The sequence below is a fragment of the Cydia amplana genome, chromosome 5, assembly GCF_948474715.1.
Source record: "Cydia amplana chromosome 5, ilCydAmpl1.1, whole genome shotgun sequence".
Taxonomy (NCBI): domain Eukaryota; kingdom Metazoa; phylum Arthropoda; class Insecta; order Lepidoptera; family Tortricidae; genus Cydia; species Cydia amplana.
Window position 1 is genome coordinate 5,859,829 of NC_086073.1, and position 25,451 is coordinate 5,885,279.

The 25,451-nt window shown below is 37.6% G+C and overlaps 2 protein-coding genes across 2 annotated transcripts; one reads left to right on the plus strand and one right to left on the minus strand.

Annotated features, from left to right (window-relative positions):
* The first annotated feature begins 432 nt into the window (after positions 1-432).
* Positions 433-3,565, plus strand: LOC134647851 (uncharacterized). The gene is made up of 2 exons (XM_063502183.1): positions 433-950; positions 1,251-3,565. Exon 2 carries the CDS (start codon positions 1,257-1,259, stop codon positions 3,486-3,488), a length of 2,232 nt encoding a protein of 743 aa, XP_063358253.1. The 5' UTR covers positions 433-950; positions 1,251-1,256; the 3' UTR covers positions 3,489-3,565.
* A 1,252-nt stretch (positions 3,566-4,817) lies between these two features.
* On the minus strand, positions 4,818-25,416 carry LOC134647860 (protein FAN-like). Its single transcript, XM_063502200.1, has 13 exons — positions 25,195-25,416; positions 24,429-25,038; positions 23,621-23,692; positions 20,924-21,126; positions 19,804-20,047; positions 12,871-12,993; positions 12,090-12,351; positions 11,078-11,501; positions 10,511-10,599; positions 9,113-9,245; positions 8,090-8,297; positions 7,580-7,724; positions 4,818-4,999 (listed from the first exon to the last, which is right to left on the minus strand). The coding sequence occupies exons 1-13, from the start codon at positions 25,206-25,208 to the stop codon at positions 4,899-4,901; spliced, it is 2,628 nt and encodes an 875-aa protein (XP_063358270.1). The 5' UTR covers positions 25,209-25,416; the 3' UTR covers positions 4,818-4,898.
* Positions 25,417-25,451: the final 35 nt, after the last annotated feature.

A 25,451-nucleotide genomic window follows, 5' to 3' on the forward strand; every position in this document is an offset into this window, starting at 1 on the left:
ATTTACAATCTTAAATGGAATAACACGGGAACGTATATTTAGAAGATGGTATCACAGCATTCGAAAGACGGAACGCGCTTGCGCGAGCCCAACGGTGAACGCAGGACCGCTATTTTCATCACACACCGAGCACTTTCCTCGGGCAAACCAATACAAGTAGGACCTTGGGATTCGCAGCAAGTATTCGTAGTCAGAGAGCACACTTTTACCGATTCTACTGAAGCGATTGCAAGAGCGCGATAATAATAATAGTCCGGAGCGGCGCGGAGGGTCGCAAGGCCGGAGTGAGGCGCGCGGCGGGGCGGGGCTACGTCACGTCGAACAACGCACGAACACGGCTAAATCTAAAACACCCCTCCACCTCGCACCGGCAGCCATCTTGAACGCGCACCGCAATTTAGTCGGCTGCAAACTTGCCTGCGTCGTTCGTCCGAGCCGCCCGCTGGCTGAGTCGTCCAACGCGATTAGGCGAGGTGGGAACAACGAGATCAGTGTAGTAAAAGTAGCTGGCTCAGTGCGACTGTTGATCTGCGTGTAAATAAATGTTTCTAGCAACGACATCCATCTCCTAGTACAGTAATAACGTTTGGTGAAGATATGGACAGGCAGCCATAAACTGAGCAGAGGATTGCCGTCACAATAAGGCGGAAAATAGATAAATAGGGTTAAAACTCTACATCGCCTAGTGATTTGTGACTAAAAGTGAACCTTATTGTACTGCAGCGTTAAAGTGAATCTCGCACAAAGCAATTGGAGTTGGTGACCGAATTATGAAAATAAATAATTATGATTAGTTGGAACAGTGGTGATAGTTTAGGTATGTCGGACGGTGATGAGCGGTGAGCAGTGTTATCGCGAGTTGAGTGAGCGTTATCACCATGGACTGGAGAATTCGAAGGCAAGCCCGCCAATACCGGTGAAGTTCGTCGAGGCCGCTGCCTTTTGAACAGGTACCGGTTTTGAATTATCATTTTGTTTGATTTATAATGTTGCCTCGTTCGTCTGAGTGCAAGGCGCCTTGTTGCACTTTGTCACTAAACATTGTTCATGGTTTTTGAAAATAACGTACCTATCATTTGCTCTAAATTCGACCAATTAAGAGTAGTTTTTCCAAGAATAAGCAGCCTTCGTAATTTCTACGTTTAATTTCAAATTAAGTCTTTATTCCAGTTTGGTTAAATTGAGTCTTTCTGAAGCTGAACTACCAAAAGAAATTTAAAAAACTAATTTAGTTGCTTATGTTGTTACAGATCGCCATGGCTGACACAACATTACCCGAAAATCTGCTGGACAAAAATCCAGACGCAACAAAGGACATTAGTGATCAAGAAGCTGTTTCAGACACAATGGAACTCAGAACTGTAGAACAAGAATCTTTATTTGTGATAAAGGACGAAAAAAATAGTGATAGTGACGTTAACAGTGACGATCTTAGCTCTAATGATGAACAAAGCCATGTTGATAGCAGCAATAACTCTCAGTTTTATGAGAATAGCGATAGCAAAGCAGATTACGCTATTAAAAGTGATGATAATGATACATTAAGTGATATAGACGATATTAAGACAGACACTGCGTCAGCTGACAGCGAAGACTCGGCGCTCGGTAGCCTGCCTCCTGACAGCACCAGCAATGATCGGGACGAAGAGGTCCAGGACCGTTCAGATGGAAGTGACTCTGGTATCGGATCGGAAACTACAGAAGAACGAAAGTTTAATCTTGAACTGCCATGTACGAGCGGCCTAAATAATGCTGAAAGTCACGAACTATCAGCCGGTCTAAGTAACAGCTTTAAAAATGAATGCACGGAAGAAAATTCTGAAGCACAAAGCCAGAAACCCCTTCGAAGTAGTCTTAAAAGAAAATGTAGCGACGAAAGTCAAGAAGAACCACCGATGAAAAAAAGAAAAGAGGGCATTAAATTTGATAACGTTACCGTTTATTATTTCCCTAGAACTCAAGGATTCACGTGTGTTCCATCTCAAGGCGGCTCTACTTTAGGGATGGAAAGAGAACACACTCACTCGCAAAACTTTACTCTGGCTGAACATGCTTTAGAACAAAGAAGGCTACACAGGCAAATTTTGCAACAATTGAAAAGTGAGCGTCATTCATTGCAAGGAGCGGCGCTATCTTCTAGCGAGGATAGTGACACGGAAGAAGAAGCAAGCGACATCTCTGAATCTGAATTAGATTTAGATAGCTATTACTTTCTACAGCCAGTACCCACACGGCAAAGGCGAGCTCTTTTACGCGCAGCCGGAGTTCGAAAAATTGAAGGCTATGAAAAAGACGAGTGCAGGGACATTAGAACTTCGCGAGAGTTCTGTGGATGTGCTTGCAAAGGAGTCTGCAATCCAGAGAATTGCTCGTGTAGTTTGGCTGGCATAAAATGCCAGGTTGATAGATTAAATTTCCCCTGTGGCTGTACTAGAGATGGGTGTGGCAATACCACAGGGCGAATAGAGTTCAATCCTGTAAGAGTTCGGACACATTTTATTCATACTCTCATGCGATTGGGATTAGAGAAGAAAAACGAAGAAACCCAAGCAGCAAAAAGACAATGGGCCGAAACTCACAGTACTAATACAGCTTCTTGTGTTTCAAACACATCATACGATAGAGAACGCTGTCTGACGCATGAAGATGGATTACTACGCGACGTCAACTTAACTCCGAGAGTAGAAGTTGAATCGTGTGTAAACGCTGGAAGTTTTAACAATGTGCACTGCGACATGAACAATGTTCCCATTCAAACCAGTAACATGCAGGATAACAAAAATTACAATTACGCAAACAATGCATTAAACCATAGAAATATAAATGAAAATAGTGCTATGCATTTTGAAGAGAATCTGCATAGCAACCGCGCGGACTCTTATACATGCAACATACTTCAGGGTAAAGGTCCCCCTTACTCTATGCCTAACAGTATGGGGTTCGACATGTCGAGCAATGTACAAAGGTTTCACAACGATCTCAACTACGCTTATGGACAGCATTCTGATAACAATCATTTCAAGGGCTTGCAAACGAGCTTCTCTGCAACAAGTTTCGAAGAGTTCGCCCACAACTCCCATATTTCCATGTTTAGTCACTACGGCCATATGTACGTCCCCGATTACAGCCACAAACCGAGCACAAGCCTGCACGAGCATGACTCAATGCCGTATCCTTTGTCTCAGAACCACTACGGCGTATACAAGAATACTACGGAGTGTATGAATACTGAGAACAAGCCAGATTCTCATTATAACATGATGTTGCCATATCAAACTAGCAATAAATTGCAAACGGAGGAGAACGATGAGAATTGGTTCAGTCACAATACCCTGCTGAACCTGGACCACTCGGACCAGACGACGCAAGACGCGTCGGATTTGCAGCAGCAGGCAGCGGCGCCGCTAGCCGAGACCAATGCTACCGAGACTACTGACAATTTCGGTGAATTAATTAAGAAAACTATGGTAGAATCTGTTACTGTGTAGAGGAATTCTTGTTGTCTTTTAACGTCTTACTTATTATCATGTTATTAAGTTTTAATTATATTGGACTATTCAGCAGATTATAATTTCTATCCTCTTAACGCTCCCTCGTTCCTAGTCGTTATCACCTTACCTTAGATTAATTGTCAAGTGGCTGAAGCTAATTAGGTGTCTCTGTCATAAATGTAGCAATTATTTCTTTCTGACTTGGCAAAAAAAAGGTATATGAAACATATAATACCTATAAAAACCTATAATACCTACCTACGTAATTTAAAAAGTTGGTACCTAACAGTGAAACACAACATTATTTTTATTTGCGTAGTCGTGTTAATTAAATACACGAAATAGATTTTATACGATACATTTTATTGTCATTTAAATGGATCTTATACAGGTACCTTAAGCATATCACAAGTAGATTTAATACAATAAAATATTTTAAAAGCAAACTCTAGCACGCTGTGCAAAATCGCTACTTTAAAATAACTCTTAAAACAACCTTGAAATTTATCACATCTTAAAATTTTGAAACTTCTATTCGATTGCTAAAATTAATCGTTCATTATCAATGTTAGTCATTATACCTACTAGGAGTGATTGGACGTTTTATAATAGTATGACTACCGTGACTAACTTTCCCCAAAAAAAGGATGATTCCAAAAAATAAAGTAGTTTATGTTCATCCCTAGGGCGTAAGCTTTTACTTGCCAGGTTTCCTTAGAATCGGTACAGTAGTTTAGGAGTGAAAGGGTAACAGACGGTTACTTCCGTATTTATATTATTCGTATATACCTACTAATCTATTTTGCTAGTTCGACTCTAAAAATATTGATAAATTCATGAGTACAATTTTGTTCTGTTCACGATCTTAAAACTGACTGGAAAATAGTCAATCCTGGTATCTTTGTATGCGCAATATTAAACGGCCTATACCTTCGTTAAAACTGGTGTCTATAACTACTGCACGTTTTTTTGCGTGGAGGGTTAAAAATGGGAACCCAGACTTCCACAAACATGGCGCACTTTGTATCTAAAAATACGGAAGTTTAATCGTAAAGTTATTAAAGTGCAGTAGGCCTCATGAAGGTTAAAAATATGAATGTTCAAGATAAAAAAAGTAATGGTTTAATGAAAAGCTTAAATTACGGAATTCGATTCCTAATCAATCTATTGTTTTGAATATTTTAAGTCACCAGAATTGACTGCAAAACTTAACCCCTCGTATGCTTAGACACGGATCCGTGCGTGGGAATTTTAATCTATTGTTGTAAATGTCAAGGTCACTTTTTCAATGATCAAATTTGACAGGCAGCATACGAGGGGTTAAGTTAACATTATCACTACTATAATTTATAGAAAAAATAATAAAGTATAATTAATAGCACTGTTCACTATATTGAGCCTCTTTTGTCAGGATCTTGAGATCATTTTCCAAATCTTCACAGTTTTGTCTTTGCTGGCGGTTACTATAGTTTCTGTAGCGGCGTCGTAATACACGCAGTTGATCACGTCTGAAACAATGTTGGGAGCATTAATGTAAGACCTGAGGGGACGCTCGAAGCGGAGCGTTCGGCGGGGCGTGCAGCGTGGCGTCGGGCTCACAAGTAATTTGAGCAGCTTGCACTAAGGCCGCTCCTATACGCTTGCATTTGTTTAACATGCACGCCGCACGCCCCGCCCCGCTGCACGCCCAACTCGAGCGTCCACTCAGGCCTTAGTGTAAGGCTCCGCTTCGAGCGTCCACTCAGGCCTTACACTTAATCGTTTGTTTAGGGCACGTTTACACTAAGCAGACAACGCCGTCCAATCCAGTAGGTACTCTTGGCCTAGAACTGGATTGTGATGTCAAAAAATCATGACGATATGAAACAACCTTACATCTTTATCATCTAGTAGTGCCCTCTCCCTCTGCAGTAAGTATAGTGCTCGTGTGAAAGTACGGGGCACAGGTTAAATATGGTCGCTAAGCTTGAAGGATTTCGTACATCGACCCCCCATTTCCTAAATCTATCGAATGCGTATAATTATTTTGGTTTCCCGCTCGCACAGTGGCATTTACCGCCGGCACAAGGGCGAACAGCAATATATTTAGGTATGCGCGTGCGATAGAGATAGGAACAGGCAGGTCAATGTACAGAATTCTTCGTGCTCAGCGTTCTTACTTTAGATGGAAAAGGCGTAAAGTATATTTTTATGCAAATATGTTGTTGAGATTTTTATAAGCACTAGAGCGGCATTCAAAATCGCCAAGATTGTCAAAATTTCATCTCATTTTGACATAAACCGCAGTGCATCTTGCTTGGACTTATTTGGCGAGTTGCGCTACGAGAGATATTAAAATGAAATCAATTTGTGAAATTCAAACGCGCGGGCGAGTCGCAGGATTAGGCGAATTGGCTTACGCAGTATTACGAAGCTGAGGGATATAGTCATGTAGCACAGGTTCGTCCACCAATATTTTTACACGCTGCATTAACTGTTAATTTCTCGGCGGGATACATTTCTTTAATTTATAATTTCAATGTAATATCTAATGCTCTAAGTACTATCTCAGCTTGGCTACTCCTAAATAAATAAATAAATAAATAAATCAAAATGAAATACAACAAAAATCAGGGGATAGATAATTACACAAAAAATATAATCACCCAACATTCTTCTCTTAGTTTCACCTAACGAAGCTCGTAGTATAAATAAATAATTTTTCTCAAACATGCAATGAAATGTCGTCGCTCCGGGCGTTATATCAGGCTTCGAAGTATCACGTTTAGGGCGGAGCAACTCCAGAGAACTGTAAAGGAATTTCATACGAAATTGAAGGCCTAGGCCGGGAAGTAATTTTTTTTTTATTCTAATGTAAATCTGGGGTCTGTGTCCATGAACAGGCTAAACAGCCGAATTTTTTTTTTTACATTTTTAGTGAACGAATGGTTATCGGACCAAAATATCCGTGTTAACGCCTGTTATACACGAACGTACTGATATTAAGAATACGAATCTGTATGATTCAATGTGTTGATGAATAAATTTAAAATTTTGTCTATACATAAGTCATCAGAGACCATAGACAATATTTAAAATCCTCTGCATTTATTTTATTTATTGAAATTGAGATTCTTATTATCAGATTGTGTATAATGGCCCTAATAAGGTCTATTCGAACACACGCAAAATACGGACGACTTCCGTAAAAAAAAAAAACAATTATGGCGGGATTGGAAGGAAAATTAAAAAACTTTTGTTGTGAAGTTAGATTTTTGTTATAAAGATTATAAATTTGTTTTTTTTTTGAGTGGTGTATTTTTTTATTTCATTGCATGTTTGAGAAAAGCACTATACATGCCTAGCCGTGAAAGGTCTTGCCGGCTTCGTATCACTATCCGGCCTCCCTACGGTCGGCAAGCCCTTCTTTCCCGGCGTCTGCAGTAATGTACTATTAACCATTAAATCTTTTTGCAATCTTCATTTTCCTGTTATTCTTCACAAGTCCGTACTTTCCTCTTCAGTCCTACTTTTGAATTCACGGACGTTAATAATACGATAAAATAGAGTATTACACGCGACGATAAAATGTAAAACATGTGTGAAAGAAAAAAACTTACAAATATTATTAAAACGTGTCTTAAGTTCTCATTGGATTGGAACATGGCACATATTTTATATGTAAGATCCCGTTTAAAAAAGCCCTAAAACGTGGCTACATATGACCATATAAAAGGCGAGAACGTAAAGTAAACAGAAACAATAGCAATTAGCTGAATAGGCTATTGTAGTAGGTAGGTATGTAGTACATACCAACCAGCAGCAGGTCTGGAACTGAACGTACTATGTGACTACCTGCGTCACAGTCAAGCGGTATCTATATTCGGTTTTCAGATCGATCCGACAAGCTTGTATACTCTAAAGTTGAATATTTGTAAATATTTTTAATTTATACGAGTTCTGGTTGTAATTGTAAGCGCAACTGAAATGAGCAGTCGCGCCACCACAGAACATTTCTAGGGAAGCGCTTATCTGTGGTGGTTGTCTTTGTGCTACGTCTAGTAGTTGAGGTTGTATGTGGCTACCTATAATCTACTCTATGTCCGTACCTTGGTGCGCGTCAGTCTCGGCGCGCGGCTGCGCGCGCATCATGTCCCACTGCAGCAGCGCGCCGCGCCGCCCGCCCAGCCACAGCGCGCGAGGGCCCTGCCAGCAGAGCGCGGCCGCACCTTCCGCCAGCTGAGCGTGGTACACCTGTGAACAAAACACTTCATTAGTTCGACACCGGCCCTATTAAAAACACCTTCAAAACAAACTGACCTAAAGGGGCCCACAGATTATCAGTTCCCCAGTCAGTTGTTCGGAAATGTCACCTTTTGCGTTTAACTGGACAGGCTGATATCGCCCGGTGAACAGGTAATCTGTGGGCCCCTTTAAAGTGCCGTACGAGCCGGGCAAGCAATGTCCGGGCAATGACACAATATGGAGCACATCGTTTATAGATTCGTTGGTCGCGGGCAATCGCTTCACCATAATATTTACCACACAGTCAAATGTGTCAGACGAGATCGATAACGTTGTCACCTACTGAAGACGTAGAGTAGACAGTAGACGCTTACCGAGTCGCATACAAGTAGATCTGTGACGCTCATGTCCGTATCGCGCGCGATGGTGACTATGCGATCACCAGCCGGTATAAAACAGGCGCCAACGATGGGCGAGGTGTGGATGGACATCTTGGCGAGTAGCTCGCGCGCTATTAGGTCCCATACGTAGAGCTCGCCGTCGCTCGTGCCGGCGATTATGTCCACACTGTGTCGGCGACGTCTGAAACAAAGAACATTTAGTTAATAGTGTGTTTGACTAGACTAATACGTCCAGTAGGCATGGTTAAAGTCGCCGTCATTAGAACTTGCGAACTATGTAAACAAACCGCCATATTAAAATTGTCTCTGAATGATGAATTTACTAGTGACGGGCAAGACTCTTACTTACTACTTTACTAATGTCAAACCATATCGAGTAATAAAATACCAAAATTAAAAAACAAGTAGTTACTTATTTTTAATTTGTTTAATCACGATCAGAAGACAAATTGGTACTTAAGAATGATGTATTGATGTATTTTACAACCGCGGCGGTAGGTACAGAGCGTGAGTTGGATAGTGTGTAACGGGTTTATATCACAAACTTTAGTTAGTCACAACACTACCCATCATAGACAATTGTAGAATTTAAAAGAAACAAAAACGTCATTCCATCAGGTCCTAATAACCTAACTTATGAAACCATTTTAAACTTTTAATTAAATATCCAAGATACAGTTATATATTTATGTATTTTACGGAACGGACCGTTTCAATAGTGTATATGTGTATAGTTTGAATTGTGTTTGATGGGGGTAGTGTGAAAATTCAAGGAGAAACAGTCACAAAACAAAGTTACATTGTTTGTTTACATAGTTCGCAAGTTCTAATGACGGCAACTTTATCAGTGTACATGAGTTTCAAAATTTTACGAAGAGAAATAGAATGGAATGTCGTGCCTACTTCTTCAGTCTTTCTGTCTAACGATTCAGCGAGCTGGACACATTATGATAATTCATAAAGTGGCTATGCACTTTTGCAGCAGGGTGTACATACCTGAAGGTGACGGCGCACACCTTCCCGTCGTGGTCGAACTCGGCGCGCAGCCCGCGCAGCGCCTGCCCCGTGCGGCCGAGCTCGCCCCAAGCACGCACTACGCCGTCATGGCCGCCTGATATCAGGAGTCGCTCTGCCAAACCAATAAAATAGAGTATTTTCTCTAAAATGGACGGCAAAGTCGACGTTGCCGGTTAAAAAATTGGTCGCGAAGTGCGTGGTTTATGGTCATTCAAAAAATTTAAAAGTTAAAAACATTGCAGTCTCGATTTCGGCACTGCAATGTTGCATACAAATTCCATTATTTAACGAGTTCCAAACTTTTTAAAACTTTAAATGGCCATATCAAATGAAGGCATAGGTCCATTAAACAGCCAAACAGATGATCAGCACTTATTATTATAATGTTGGTACCGCGACTATTTAGGTGTCTCAAATACGTTGGCGTATTTTCTGCAGAAAAATACGCTTCTTTTTTTTTTTAAAGGCGGCAAGCAAATCTTTTTAATGGTTGTATTGTTTTCTGTGAAAATTAGAACGTTGCTTCTGTAAGTTCTGTAAAATATTTCTATTTCTTGCACCATTTTTGAGAAAAGCATTATATATGACTCGGCTGGAAGGCTACTTGCTGGCTTCGGATTCAATTAAACGGACTCCCAAGGTCGTCCGTTTAAAACGAATCCTCAGCCTGCAAGTAGCTACTTCCGAACCTCGACAATAATGTACTATTTAATCCTTCTTCCACCTCAGCCCGTCGAAAAATGTAACCTTGCAAGAACGTGGTTTTGTTTGAGCGGTCAGAGCGAGTAGCCACACGCAGGTAAATATCAAAAAAATTTGGGATAGCCTTTTTTGAACAATGATATTATACATAGATAGGTTATACTCATACTTGAGGAGCACAAAAAATACTTCCATATTTATTTCTGAGCTTACGAAGAAATCTGTTATTTTTGATTAATTTTCACATTCCATCCATCTTTGTCACACTCGTTGTTAAACATAAGGTCGTCTCTTTCTCTTTCGGTGTGCGGGAGCTCGTTAGCACGTGCACATTTCTCGCTTGTCCAGCCGCGACTAAAGGCAACTTGTCCGGTTTGTCACAAGTTAAGCGCTTCAATTTTTGAATGCCTATAACCTATCTTGAGTTATAAATCATTGTTTTTGAATAATTGTAGCAATAGCAACCCAGTTCATATTATATTAGAAGTTTGCTGTTAATAATTGGGGTAACCACTGGAATACGCTAAAACGTATTCACATAAGATTACAAAGTAATTTGTTAGAGGTGGTTACAGTCACCATATCTGAACACGCCTCTATTGACAAGGCGTGCTCAGATATTTATGAGCACCTCCGCCACTGAAGAGAAAGATAATATAATATGAAATAAATTACCTTTTTCTAACCACAACAAACAGCTGACGCAGTCGTCGTGCGCTCGGAAGCTCTCCACCACTCTACCGTAATCCACGTCGTACAAATATCTGGAGAAAAAAAAAGAATTATAACTAATATATCTAGTCTAAAAAAATATATTTATTCTATAATCAGAATACATACATATAGCAAAAACCACAGAACAAGTTAGAATGGCGATGCGAGCAGGGTACGTGTCGCCGCCGGTTTTGAGCAAACGCTCGGATGCTACTCGCCCGCGCTGACCGAAAAACGAAGTAAACATGCTTTTTGCGCCACAATAACCTTCAGATTAAGAAGCCAGATATCAAATCTGTCTAAAGGAGGCGTATCCATTCACCACGCACAGTTTTTACTACGGTTGCGCGAGTGTTAGTAAATGTGGAGAGGAACGAGCGGCGACACCGGTTCCAATACTAACTGCGCGCGATAGCCATTCTAACCTCTTTAATATGTTCTGTGCCAAAAACCAATATCAATGCCAAGGAAGAATATATCAGAAACCGAAAACCAAGATTAATTGCAGTACACAATACAATTACTCACATTTCATTGTCCCACGAGCCAGCTGCGACAATATTTTCATCGACCATGACGCACGAGCTGAGCGGCGTCGCGCACAGTATGACGCTTCTTATTTGCTTTTTCAATGACGTATCATACACTTTTAGGGTCCCATCTTTACCCACAGAAATCAGTCTTGGACCTTGTCTTAATGCACACGTGACTTCCTCTTTATGTAGTTGAATACTGTCAATGCATTCTAGTTTATAAACAATATCGTTTTCTTCCAAATCTTCTTTTATGCTCTTCGGTATTTCGTGCGTGACCCTTCGAACGTGGGGTTTGGTAAAGAGCTGTTTTGGTACTTGGCCAAATTCCATTATTTGCACTTCTAGCGCATGCCTGTCGTTCATGTCGTATATGTCATCTAAGTCAACCGAGCCTTCGTAGCATACGTGATGAAAAACTGAAAAGGCAGAACATATACATGTTTGTCATCATCTTCCTCGCGTTGTCCCGGCATTTTGCCACGGCTCATGGGAGCCTGGGGTCCGCTTGGCAACTAATCCCAGTAATTGGCGTGGGCATTAGTTTTTATGAAAGCGAACGCCATCTGACCTTCTAACCCAGAGGGTAAACTAGGCCTGTATTGTGATTAGTCCGGTTTCCTCACGATGTTTTTCCTTCACCGAAAAGCGACTGGTAAATATCAAATGATATTTCGTACATAAGTTCCGAAAAACTCATTGGTACGAGCCGGGGTTCGAACCCGCGACCTCCGGATTGCAAGTCGCACGCTCTTACCGCTAGGCGACCAGCGCGCGAAACTTTGTATTTACAAAATTGTAAACCATTGTGTTCCGATCACGAATGACAATAATTTGCATGGAAAAGAGTATTCGAAAAAAAAATGGTGATCTTAAAGTTACTGCACTTAGAAGTCAGCAAATATACAAAACAAGCTACTATCGCCGTATTTTAATAATCGGTTAAAAATAACGCAAAATACTTTTAACAAGCACAAATAAAATACACTCTCAAGAAAGTCACATACCATTATTAGCTTTAATAGCCTCCTCCCCTCTTTGTTTGTACCCAAAAATGAGATCGATCCACAAATGTAAATGCCTAGAGACATATTCTGACTCCAACGCCTCCCGAAGCTTTGCCACGAAGTTGGCCGGCGAGTCTGCCCAGGGCGGAAGCGACACGTTGTTCACTTTGGTCCCGTCGTGACGATCTCCGAAATTTATTTGATATTTGTTCACTAGAAAGTCGCCTTTAGCATCGGTGTCGTAGAATTCGGGAACTAGCTCCTGTAATGAATGACAAGTGTTTTCATAAAAATAGACAGTAAAAGAAACACTGACTGATGACACTGACACCTCGCGTCCCACGATCGAATAGAATAAAATTCGCAAAGAGAATAAAATTCAAATGTAAATTTTAAACTACAATGTCGTGTTTGTGGTCCCTGTTTCACCATCCTAATAATTGCCGCCCTGACAATGACAATGCAGCGTACATTGCTGGTCCAAGAAGTAAACATGAATCCTGTGTTGTGTAGGTACTATCGTTACTTATAACTCAGAAATTCAATTATTGCCAAATTGGTGAATTAACCCCCGGTAGTTGAAGGGTATTAACCTTTACACCATTGTCAGGTATCTATTTTTTTCCTTATAGGTATGTATTGGTATGTGTGGTATCTACGAGTATTTATGTCGATAATGGTGCATTACATTATGAAACGTTTTTAAATCTCTCATGTGTCATTTTACTTCGCTTATGTTTATACAGAAGTGAAACAAGAAAATGAAATGAAGTAAATTTACCTTAAAATCCGACATATTCCTTAAACAGTTGTTATACACGTCTCTCACTGAATTGAACATCCTATCAGGATGGTCAAATCTTCCATTCTGGAGACAAAGCATATATTCGGGATATTTTCTGACCTGAAAATCACATGTTTAGGTACAGTTACTTCACAGATATATTAACATTTTTACACCTTATTCCTAATAAGGAGAAAATTGCGTATCTTTGACGTCGTCGGTTCATTAAAGGCCCATTTACACGATACAAGATTCTTGAACAAGAATCGGCAATAATTGTATGCAAGTTTTGCCGTTCAATAATTGAATTCAAGAATTGAAACAAAATGTTTACACATGAGCAATAACCAAAATCTTGAATGCAATTATTGTATACAATTCTTGATAGGCAATATTCTTGACCGTATTTCGTTTACACCAAAGACATTTATTGAACGGCAATAATTGCATGCAAGTCTTGACAGGTCTAAACTTCAAGTTGAATCAAGTATGATGTATTGAAGCCATATTGAAGCAAGAATTGAACCGATTTGCATTGGCAGATTTTCATTCAATATTGAACGTTCTTTGTGGGTGGTAAAACTGATAAAATGAGCAAAAATAATTTTAAATTAGGTAGTTCGGAGATAATTAAATTCATAGAAATTTATAGAATTCATCAATGTTCGTGGGACACAGAGAATAAAAATTATAAAAACCGCGAGGCTCGCGGGATTGCCCTTGCAGCTTTTTCAAAAGAATTTGGGGTAGAAGGTTTTGGTCCCAAAGAAATAACGAAGAAACTTAAGGGCATAAGAACGCAATATCAAGCTCAAAAGAAGAAAGTGAAGGATTCAATGGGAACTGGATCTAGCAGTGCTGATGTTTATAAGCCATATTAATAACTTGTGTGGTACAATTTGATGGACGCATTTTTAACGCTTCTTTTGTTACGTTTTTCTAACAGTCTTTCTCGTAACACAGTTGCTACTATAGCAGCGACAAGGAACACACCTTCGCGTACGGAATTCATGCCGAAAATAAAATATGGATTGGCACTTCTTGTATTCAATTAACTGCACTAGACTTCGTTTACACGTATGCCAGTATTGAATTCAAGTTGCTACTTGAATACAAGAATGTCACGTATGTTTAGATAGTGCAAGTTTTTTGTTGCCTCAATTTTATTGTATTGAATGTTCAAGAATCTTGTATCGTGTAAATGGGCCTTCATGCAATCTTAAATATTGACCAAGCGAAGCGAAGCGTCTGCGTTTTAGCATGGGCAAAAATGATTTCATGTGTGCGGCTGTTCTCTTCCACATGTCATATTTCTCAACCGATTCTCGTGATATTTTGTGAACAAGTTGCAATAATTAGGTATGGATTATTTTGTTAATTCTGATATAGGTCAATTTTTCAAAATGGCGGATCTTTGAGGGTTCGGGAGGACTACAGCTCACAGAGCCACTAGTATATATGCCTAATATAACAGTGCAATATATATGTACCTAATTTAAAGTTGTAAATACTATTATACTGGTTAAAATAGGAGTACAGTGACGGTCAAAGTGGCCAAATATAGCGAAACACATTCTTATTTCTATGGTAATAAAGGTGTGTTACGATATATTAGGTGTGTTACTAACTTACTATCTATTTGATGCTGACTGTATTTAACCGTGGCGATTTTTTCCCAACCAAAAGGATACGTGCTACCGTGCGTGTGCATCTTACTCTATCGTTTTTCTGGGGTATGCGCACTTACTCCCATTGAAATTAACTTACGTTAAAGGCTTCGTCACACAGGCGCGTTTTCCGGGCGGCGCGTGAGCGTTTTATATGTAAAAGCGGCGCGCCCCGCTCACGCGCCGCCCGGAAAACGCGCCTGTGTGACGAAGCCTTAAGGCCGTGCATCGAAAAATAACAGGATCTTAGAAAGGTGGCAGTGGCTAGCCCCGGAAACAAACAGTAGTGATTTTCGGATATATGTTTCTTGACTATATGATAAGAGATTTCGTAGTAGTCGAAACACGAATGCTTAAAATTTTCTCGATAGAAAATAAATCCAAACTTACGTGTTCATTTTTCGGTTTTAGCTTCGTGCAACTAGAAAACACATCCATATCCAGCACAACCCACCTTACAGCAAAGGTTTTCATCTCGTCTTAACTTTCAAAGAACTAAATATTAACTTATTATCCTTTACCGATGGATTTATTATCGATTTTTGATTTTATGAATTCAACAGCAAACGCCCATTTTACGCAGTTCCGTTTCTCTTTCTGTCATGCGTCAAAGTCATAAATGCATCCTTTATGCCAGTAATGTTAGATGGCCGTCGTGCCTCAAAGAGGTAAGACCTATGTCACTTCGCGCAGCGCTCCGAATTACGTAAAATGTTAATATCCAATAAACGTTGAGTCGTAACTCCATTGAGTAGTAACGGAATCGGAGGTAAACCTATGATGGTGCCTTCTTACAGGGCTATACGTTACGCATGTGTGCGTGTTTGCTTAGCTACGTCATGCTACGTCGAAATCTATACTCTTTGTCAGTTACAACGGGTTAGGAAATTTCGACAGATATTGAAATGTATCGGTAGCTGTTTGGTATTTAGCCATCAGAATCTAAGCGTAACTTTTTGCTTTATTTTTGTTTGAAAATAAAATATCTATAAGAATATATTTTTTGCTTTTTTTCTATTGTAATGATAAAAATAAATCTAGTATGTTTCATGCTCAAAAAATTTAAAATAATTGAATAAATATTAAAAACTAATTGATATTATTCGTTTTAATTATTATATTATTAAGTTTGTTTGAATAAAATATTTTATTTCAATAATACGAAAAGTTATTATATTTAAGTACCACTAAAAAAAGGTCCTACTTACAAAAACTCACTTGCACGGGCCGGGGTTCGAACCCGTGACCTCCGGTTTGAAAGTCTCACGCCACTACAATTTCACATAAGTAATTTACAATGACATGATACCGTAGAAAAAGTGAATATTACAATGTACTGTGTTACTATCATTTTATAGTTTATTTTGGCTTGACAAGGAGGAATGAGAAAAACGTGCAGAGCGAGAGGATTAAATCTCTCTGTCCCTTTCTTAAAGTAGCCAATCCTAATTATGACATCTGTTTTGATATTAATTCTTTGAACATCATTTGTCGATGTTCTTTTTTATATAATCGAGAAAGATTTTTATTTAAAAAATGTGTTGAATTTATATGTTTTATTTATGTTTTTTGGCATAAATTTCATTACTTTTGACAAATTTTGATTGTGATGACAAACGATTTGATGTGATGTGTGAAACGAACCATGTGATCAACGATTTATCTAATAAAACTTCATTTAGTCGAAAAAAATAGTTGTCTACTACCGGGTGGAAAAAAATTATGGGCCCTGGAGGGAAAGTGCCTTAAAACCTTAAGTTTGCTCATTTTACTTAAATGAAACATTATTGTTTTTTAAAGAAACAACTGCATTCAAAGATTTTTGAAGTGAAAACTTCTTTAGCGGCGCTAGGCACTTTTTGAGGTGGGGAAAAAATGATAAACTCGAGACAGCGTAACGCGATCATGTGACCGTAAGGTTTAGATGGCCAATCATTTAGATGGCATTTAAATCAATAAAGAAAACTCAATGACATTACATGAAAAAGGTTATAATCTTGTACGGGCTGAAATACGAGGATCTCACAGTATTATAACTTTATATCACTCAAATATAATTCAATAAAGCTACATCTTGATGAAATCGCTAATAAAAGTGAACTCTAGTACTGGTGAATAAAACTCAAAATATCATGACCAAATATATTTAGATGCGAGGTCTGCAAGGTAACTACAATTTCTATTCGAATTTTAAACAATTAACGCTATAAATTTGAATTTCTAATTTTAAACAAGCTCACTGACCAGCAATTTCGGAACCAAAAGTTTTCAATAGAAAGGAGGATGGGTCAATTATACATAGTGCTGCAGACATTTTGGACTAGTCATTGAGTTTTCACTTCTGTCGGCACTCCCGGAATGCAACACGTTGTTTTTTTTTAAATTCGCTTAGTCGCGCCCGGGAATCGAACCTACTTTTTCCACACTGTATAAAAGAACACAAATGCTTTTCTTCTGGTAACTTAAATGTTCTATCTATCTTGGTGATATGTCAATGCAATCAAATAATCTGAAAAAATAATAATAACCCAATTTATGAATTCCGTTCCTTCAGAAAAATGCGAAATGTACGTACAATTTTTAGGGATATCGTACTTTTCCCAGAGACAAATTTAGTTGGCTAAGAGACATTTTCACTGATTTGGGGTCTGGGCTCTAAAAATCTAACATAATATGATAAGGACTTAATCGTTTTAACCTCAAGAGTGAGTTTTCCTAAAGCTTTTTCTAAAAATTATGTCTTTATTAACGTTAGGAGTGCACTGCAGCATGTCAAATGTATGCCAAATTGTCAAGGGAGAGAACAATAAATTAAGTTTCAATTCCACTTCCACTCATCAGCAAAGTGATATAAGTATATCAGCAGTTTAAAGTTATTTTAGATTACAAAATTAGCGCATCAAAAAAATCAAAGTGCATAGAAAAAAAGTCTCCTGAGTCATAATAAAATTGATGTCTCTTGGGTCACCAGAAAAGTCACCAGGGAGAACGATGACCCAAATCACATTTAAAAGAAAATGTAAATTTTGTGTACTACCTACGAACATTTTTCAAAAAACTATGTTTTTATAACATATTAGACCCAGGATAGATCTAATACCTCTTTTCGTACCCCGGATAAAATGGTCGGCGACTAAAAAAGTAACTGAAACGTTACGTTATTAGGTTCACGATGCCGCGTTGTACCCTTGCCTTCGTTGCGATATGTTTGGTAAGTCAGGAAACTTAAAAAATGAGCCATGATTTTGGGACATATTAACAAATATTTTTTTGAATATATATTAATTTTAGCTGACTTTAATAATTTACCAGTTAAATTAGACGTAAATACCTTTTTAGTTAATCGTTAATATGATATATTAGTAGCAGTAAAACACTTTATTGTACAAAAAGACACATAAAACATGAAAAAACACACGTCCTTCGTATATGGTACAATATATTTTTCACACTTATAAGTAAAAACCAAAACCGATACGCGATTGGGATACGCTCTTTTTGTATGGGATACAAAAAAAAATCTCCAGGGTCACCAAGAAAAATCGACATATTAAAATAATTCAGTTCGTTTTTAAGTTCTAGTCAGATTGACTTTTTGGTTATTTGAGATAAATTACAATAACGCTTAGATTTGAAAAACATGATTTTCTATTTTACTATTTCTATTAATACGGCGAATTTGAACTTTTGTTTGTTGTCGTTGTAAAATGTATTAAAAAATAATGTAGGCACCCTTGACAATTGAAATTCAAAATTATCCAGAAAAAGCGGCCAAGTGCGAGTCGGACTCGTCCATGAAGGGTTCCGTATTTAGGGGATTTATGACGTATTAAAAAAAAACTACTTGATACTAGATCTTGTTCAAACTAATTTTCGGTGGAAGTTTGCATGGTAATGTACATCATATATTTTTTTTAGTTTTATCATTCTCTTATTTTAGAAGTTACAGGGGGGGGGGGACACACATTTTACCACTTTGGAAGTGTCTCTCGCGCAAACTATTCAGTTTAGAAAAAAAATGATGTTAGAAACCTCAATATCATTTTTGAAGACCTATCTATAGATACCCCACACGTATGGGTTTGATGAAAAAAAATTTTTTGAGTTCTAAGTATGGGGAACCCCCAAAAAAATTTTTTTTTTCTATTTTTGTGTGAAAATCTTAATGCGGTTCACAGAATACATCTACTTACCAAGTTTCAACAGTATAGTTCTTATAGTTTCGGAAAAAAGTGGCTGTGACATACGGACGGACAGACGGACAGACGGACAGACAGACAGACAGACATGACGAATCTATAAGGGTTCCGTTTTTTTGCCATTTGGCTACGGAACCCTAAAAATGAGTGTTTCAAAAAGGCACCCTGTATTCCTTACATACCTAAATAATCTCTTATTCAATAAAACATATAATTACTAAACACTGTGATTTATTTCAAATAAATGCAAATCGATCGGATAAAAGATATTAATACCTACCTATACAACAATGAGTACGAGTACAGTCAGCTGCAATAATATGTTACACACCGAAGGCCGTTTTGCGGTAGATCATGTTAGATCTTATTTGTAGAGCCATAAGAGCGTGTCACATATTTTTGCGGCCGTCGAAGAGTAACATATTATTGCAGGTGACTGTACCTATGAAAAATTCGAGGGTTAAAAAGCATTTCAACCAAAGCATTTATAATAATAACGACTATGGACGCCTGCAACCCCAGGGGTATTGTAAGGGGTTACAATACCCCTGGGGTTGCAGGCGTCCATAGTAACAATAAGGTTGAAATTTGCATTTAGTGACCGCAAAGTCAGGTGAGCGTAATCAAGTAAATCTGTTTTCATCATATTTTATCAAAAATAATCTCTTTTCTGTTCTTGTGCTATTTTCTTATTATCAATACTCTTAACTTATATGCTATATACGCTGCTGCTTCTATGCTGTTAACATCTTCCAAAACAACAATAAATATTCAGGTTTATTAATTAATTATTTTATTGTTTGCTATTATGAACAAGTAACAACGCCATCTGTTTAAATTTTTTCCGAATTTAAGTTTCTGGCCGACTGCAGCGACCGCGTATAATGGTAGTTACCTTTTGTAACGTTAGATGGTGCTAAAAGGTCACACAAACTTCACGTGCGGCGCGAAGCGTTTCCATGTGTGCGTGTTAGCGGGGAGGGAAGAACTAGCGGGCGTGGTTTACGAAGCGCCAGACGCGGCTGCAGTAGGCCCTTAAGAGAAGTAATATAATCTTTACTTACTAGATAAAATAGCACCAATCCTGGAGCGGAATAATGTGAGCCGTACATAAATTTGGGATGGGACATCTCTTGATATCTTTCTTTTAATTTCTCTAACCTATCTGGGTTTAACGCCCCCATGGGCTTTGACAGATCTCTGTACACATCGACATTATCTAGGTCTAACTCTGTAGATGTATAGTCTGATATTACCCATGGAAATACTGGGTATTGAGTGAGATCATTTTTACTTCGGTCTGCGAGGCTGAAAAACAAATGAAAAATTACATATTAATAATTTGTAATCGACTTAAAAAATGGAGCTGAGTATGTGTAACTCAAGTATTTAAATATATTTTATCTTCGTCTCATATCAGTTCTCGCCTGGCGATGGCGGCTCGGACCTTAAATTAAATTCCCTCAATGAAACGAGTTGTTTTATAATTAAATATAATATCTGTCTACTGGTATTTGATTTCCGCCCATTTCCACTAAATTACAATATTTATTAACGATACAAGTGCGGAAAAGAGGAAATTCGAAACGAGTGGCGATAAATTAAAACACGACCGAAGGGAGTGTTTTAAATTGACACGAGTTGCGAATTAACTATTCGCACGTGTATCGTACAACATTTTACAGTACATAAGGCACTTTAAACGACATACGCTCAGAATAGGTATGCTATTTTCCGCACTAGTTCGGGAAAGTAGCACCATATGTACTGTAATAGCTATTTTCGATACAAGTGCGAAAAAGAGGAAATTCGAAACGAGTGGCGATAAATTAAAACACGACCGAAGGGAGTGTTTTAAATCGACACGAGTTGCGAATTACCTATTCGCACGTGTATCGAACAACGTTTTACAGTACATATGGCACTTTAAAGTTTCGACATCGCACGAAAAGTGCTATTTTACGCACTAGTGCGGAAAAGTAGCCCCATATGTACTGTAAAAATAATTTAATGACAATAAAGTGAATCATTAAAGGGACTCCCCCTCTTGGTTCTTTCCCGTCCTTATCAAAATAGGCATTATAGTCTACCTATATCTGACCGTAAATCTAAAAAAATAAAAGGTCAGGCAGTCCTCGGCAGTACTTAAACAGACGAATGGTAAACCGATGAAATTATAATTACCAATTTAAATGCATCAAGTAGTCATAATTAGAAACCACTCCATTTTGCCACTGCAGGGTAGTTTCCTCAGCGTGAACTCTTTCTAGGTTTACACTGGGAGACTGCCCCAGCATATCGTAGGTTCTGTCTCTGTCGTCCTGGGACTGAAAGGTTAGGTAGATGTGGGCTACTGAACTCTCATCTGCACTGTAGATTTCCAAGCCCTGTAATAGATATATGTATAACGCTTAATAATAGTACCTACGTTTCATTTAATTTGTTGGACTGAGATACTAATGTGTTGTACTTGGTTTTATATAAAGATCTCTATGTTGTACGTACATATAATCACGCCTATTTCCCGGAGGGGTAGGCAGAGACCACGGATTTTCATTTGCTACGATCCTGACATATTCCAAGTTGTACCTACGTATGTGTATAAAATGTATAATTTAAAGCCTAAGTGCCGTTTCAAACAAAAAGAACTTAAAATCAGTAGTTAATAAGGTTCTTCTGTCATAAAAATTCAATAAGAAACCAACCTTATCGACAACTCATAATGGAACCTTTTGTATAAAATCGTCGAACATATGGTACTCGTACTACACATTACAATGAATGCCTAAAACTCAAAACCGCAAAAGATATCTAAGTTGAAATCTAAACCACATTTAGCCAGTCCTAATCCTTTTAATTATAAAAAATACTGTGCAAGTGTGCATAATCAGAGATCGGACAGATTGGCGTCATTGCTCGCAATAACTCCAAATTTGATTAAATAATTAATCATTTAATTAATTTTTTACCTGAGATTTAATTTTGTTCCCTAGTCAATAAATAGCACTTAAATATATTTTTGATATAAAAAAATAAGTACCTACAGAAAATTTGGAGAACATACTGATTATTTTTTTAAATAAATTTACATTATAAGAACTCTTTGCGTTATTTTTTGATTAGGAATCAAAATTAAACCTCAGGTAAGAAATTAATTAAATGATTAATTATTTAATCAATTTTGGAGTCATGTCCACATTATTGCGAGCAATGTCGCAAATTTGTCCGATCTCTGGTCATAATGCAGCATTGTTGGAAATATATGTAGGTACTTATATCCTTTTGTCTGTTTTTATTTTATTTATGTATTCATTTGTGAGCTTATGTATTGTGAAAAAAAAAACCTAAATCATTGAGTATATTCAGAAATGTAGCATATGTTATCAACTTATCATTATCAAATTCATATCAATATCGATGACTCGTGTACGTAAATACAAGTATATGTAACTGTAATACAGAGGTGCACATGGCACATGTACAATATGATTTAGATTTTGAATTCCAAATTTTTTCGATATGCTGATTCCTGATTACCTACGTAAATTAGCATATGAAGTGACCCTATAGTATTTTAAATTTCCATCAAATTACTTTTTTTATGATATAGGTGGCAAACAAGCAGACGAATCGTCTGATGATAAGCAATTACCGTCGCCCATGGACACCTGCAACTCCAGAAGGGTTGAAAGTGCATTGCCGGCGTTTTAGGCGGGAGCGCGCTCCTTTCTTGAAGGTTTGAACTGTTTGAAGGTCGTTTATCGGCCCGGAAATGCCGAGGGCAATAAAATACATAGCATTCTTTTGCAACCAAACTATTCAGTATAAAATAAATAAACAATTACAAAAACAGCAACCTAAATTCTAATTGAATTAATATTCTGAATACCTTACTTTATATAAAATGTTTACATTAAAATAAAAGTCAATTACCTATTACTGACCTACTACTTACTTAATTAAGTAGGTATATAATGAATTAAATTAAATACAATCCAAATAAAACCTACATCTGTAGTAATGGAGTGTTAAGAATACGTAATTATAAGGAAGTTGTGCAACAAACTACAATGGTAGCCTCCATTTGTAAACAGCGATAATTGCAAGTTACAGTGAGTGACCATGAAGGTCACACTCCATAAAAGAAAAGCTACTGTTCAGCAAAGCATAAAAGAAAAGCATTCATGGCGATTTAGGATAAAATATACCTATACTTCAAAGTAAAATGAAAACATGTGGGTGATGCATTGACAACATACTTAATTTTTGTACTTAATAAAACTAGAAATAGGTTTCATAATAATAAAAAAAAAATAAGTTAAGGTTAATTTAAAAATAAACTATACTGGGTCAACCAAATCTTGTCAGTAAATAGGAACAAAAAAAACTATACTCATCCTTTTCTTTCGGGTGCTAGTACTAGTGTTAGACAAAGATAGTATGATTCTCTCTGTCTATGTTTGAAATCAAACAGACCTTTGATACACTATAGTTATGTGATTTAGAATGACCATTATCTTCCTTGCATTGTCCCGGTTTTTCGCCGCGACTCATGGGAGCTTGGGGTCCGCTTGGCATCTAGTTTTAACAATAGTGACTGCCATCATAGTGATTAACAGTGACCAATAATATAATTATTGTCCAAATTTAACTAACAAAACTTAGCATTTTACCTAGGGGTCTCCTGGTACGGTTTTCTTAGTAATAACAAAAAAATAAACACAACTTTTATGAAATTATTGCATCTTTTCCAACTAGACAGGATACAAAGCTGATAAAGTGAATGATGCAATAACTACATTATCTGAATAAAGCGATATATATTTTGCAAATATAGCTTAGTAGATAAAGAATAACTGAACAACATTGAGTGATACATACAACTTGCCTTAGTAAAAATCTGCGCTTGTACAACCGCTTCAGGTGGCTTAGCTTTAATTTCAAAATTGGGCTCTGAAAATAAATAAATCACACCAGTTAATGTGAAATTTGCTAAATTATAATGTTGAGTCTTTTAACGAACACATAAATACAAATAATGATACAAAATAAAACCAAGAACTAAGTAAAAACTAAATCTACATTAAATACAATTACTTAAAAATTAAATTCATATTAAATGTGGAATCACTTTAAATTTCCCCGTGAATGACAAACAAAAACAGCTAAACAATAAGGTGTGCATATACTCAAAGACCACAAAACAAGTTAGAATGGCGATGCGAGCAGGGTACGTGTCGCCGCCAGTTTTGAGCAAACGCTCGCATGCTACTCGCCCGCGCTGACCGAAAACGAAGTAAACATGCCTTTTTGTGCCACAATAACCTTCAGATTAAGAAGCCAGACATCAAATCTGTCTAAAGGAGGCGTATCCATTCACCAGGCACACAAATTTTGTAAATGAGTGAGTGTTAGTAAATGTGGAGAGGAACGAACGGCGACACCGGTTCTGATACTAACTGCGCGCGATAGCCATTCTAACCTCTTTAGTAATGTTCTGTGTCAAAGACTATGTGTATTCAAATCAACATTCAGATGTAGCCAACATTCATTTCAGCCACAAACAGTTAATGATTACTTTGATTAGTCACAGCTATCTTATCTGGCAAACAAACTAAATTTCATAATATTTACACCAGCCTAGCTTTTATAGTATCAAAATAAATATGAATCATATAAATATACTCACACTTTCAACATTACTGAAGGGTTGAAAATATAATGTGGTTGGAGTTAAAGCCAGCTTGCCTTGATGTCTAACTAGGGGTGATATTTTCTCCGCCTGCAGCTCACAAACTATCTCCTCAGTGAAGTCATCCATCATCACCGGGTCAAAAACCATCCGCATGTACCTAGAGTGCAGAATAGTAGCTACCATGCTGTTGTGTTCCGGTGCATTCAAGGTGGATGCCCTTTGCAACTGATGCATTTGATATAATGTCTCTTCTGCCGAAGCAAAATCGAAAAATATATAAAATGTTTTCTTTTCATATTGAAATTTGTATGGGGCCAATATATTCTCCTCTAGCATTTCTGCAAACTGCTTCATTTCTACTTTAATTACATTCTGTGGGCTCTCAGGAGTCTGGGGCTTTATCACATCTATGCTCATGCAGTCTCTAAAGTGTAACTTAATTAATGGATATGTCCAGTCTGTGGGCTCAAACACAAGGGACTTTGAGCAGAGTTTCAGTCTACCTTGTCTGGAATTACCACCATGTAATGATTCAAAATCATTGAAAATACATGAATAATCTTCAAAGTAAATTTCACCAGGCTCTAAAAGGAGCATCGAAAATCTGCAAGAGAGTTTACACTTGATAATGACAAATACAAACAATATTTAATAAGACAATTTTTTAAGTAGACTATATCGTAAATCGTACAGCATCAATTCAGTAATAAATTTTATGAGTCACAGTAACAAAGAGAAGTAGAATACGTGAAATAAATACCTTGATTTGTCCATAACTTATATAGCACCCAAACTTTTAGTAAATCACGATGAACTTCTTAATCTTTCGTTGACAGTACAGTTTTAATTAACGCTTTTTAGTCATTTGCAACATAAACATTTACAAAAGTATTTCCACAATAACAAACTGGTATTTACTTTTTCTATGTACTTCGATTTCCTTTCGTTTCCGTCTGAACAAAATGAAAGGCTTGTAGCAGCTGGCTCGGGCTCAGGAGGCGCTTTATTTTGACTTGA

Coding starts and splice junctions, on each gene's coding strand:
- LOC134647851 (XM_063502183.1), top strand. CDS start 1,257: ATGGCTGACACAACATTACCCGAAAATCTGCTGGACAAAAATCCAGAC.
- LOC134647860 (XM_063502200.1), bottom strand. Junction 23,693..24,428: donor CCTTCAGTAATGTTGAAAGT/GTGAGTATATTT, acceptor ATTTATTTTCAG/AGCCCAATTTTGAAATTAAA. Junction 7,725..8,089: donor ATCTACTTGTATGCGACTCG/GTAAGCGTCTAC, acceptor TTTTGTTCACAG/GTGTACCACGCTCAGCTGGC.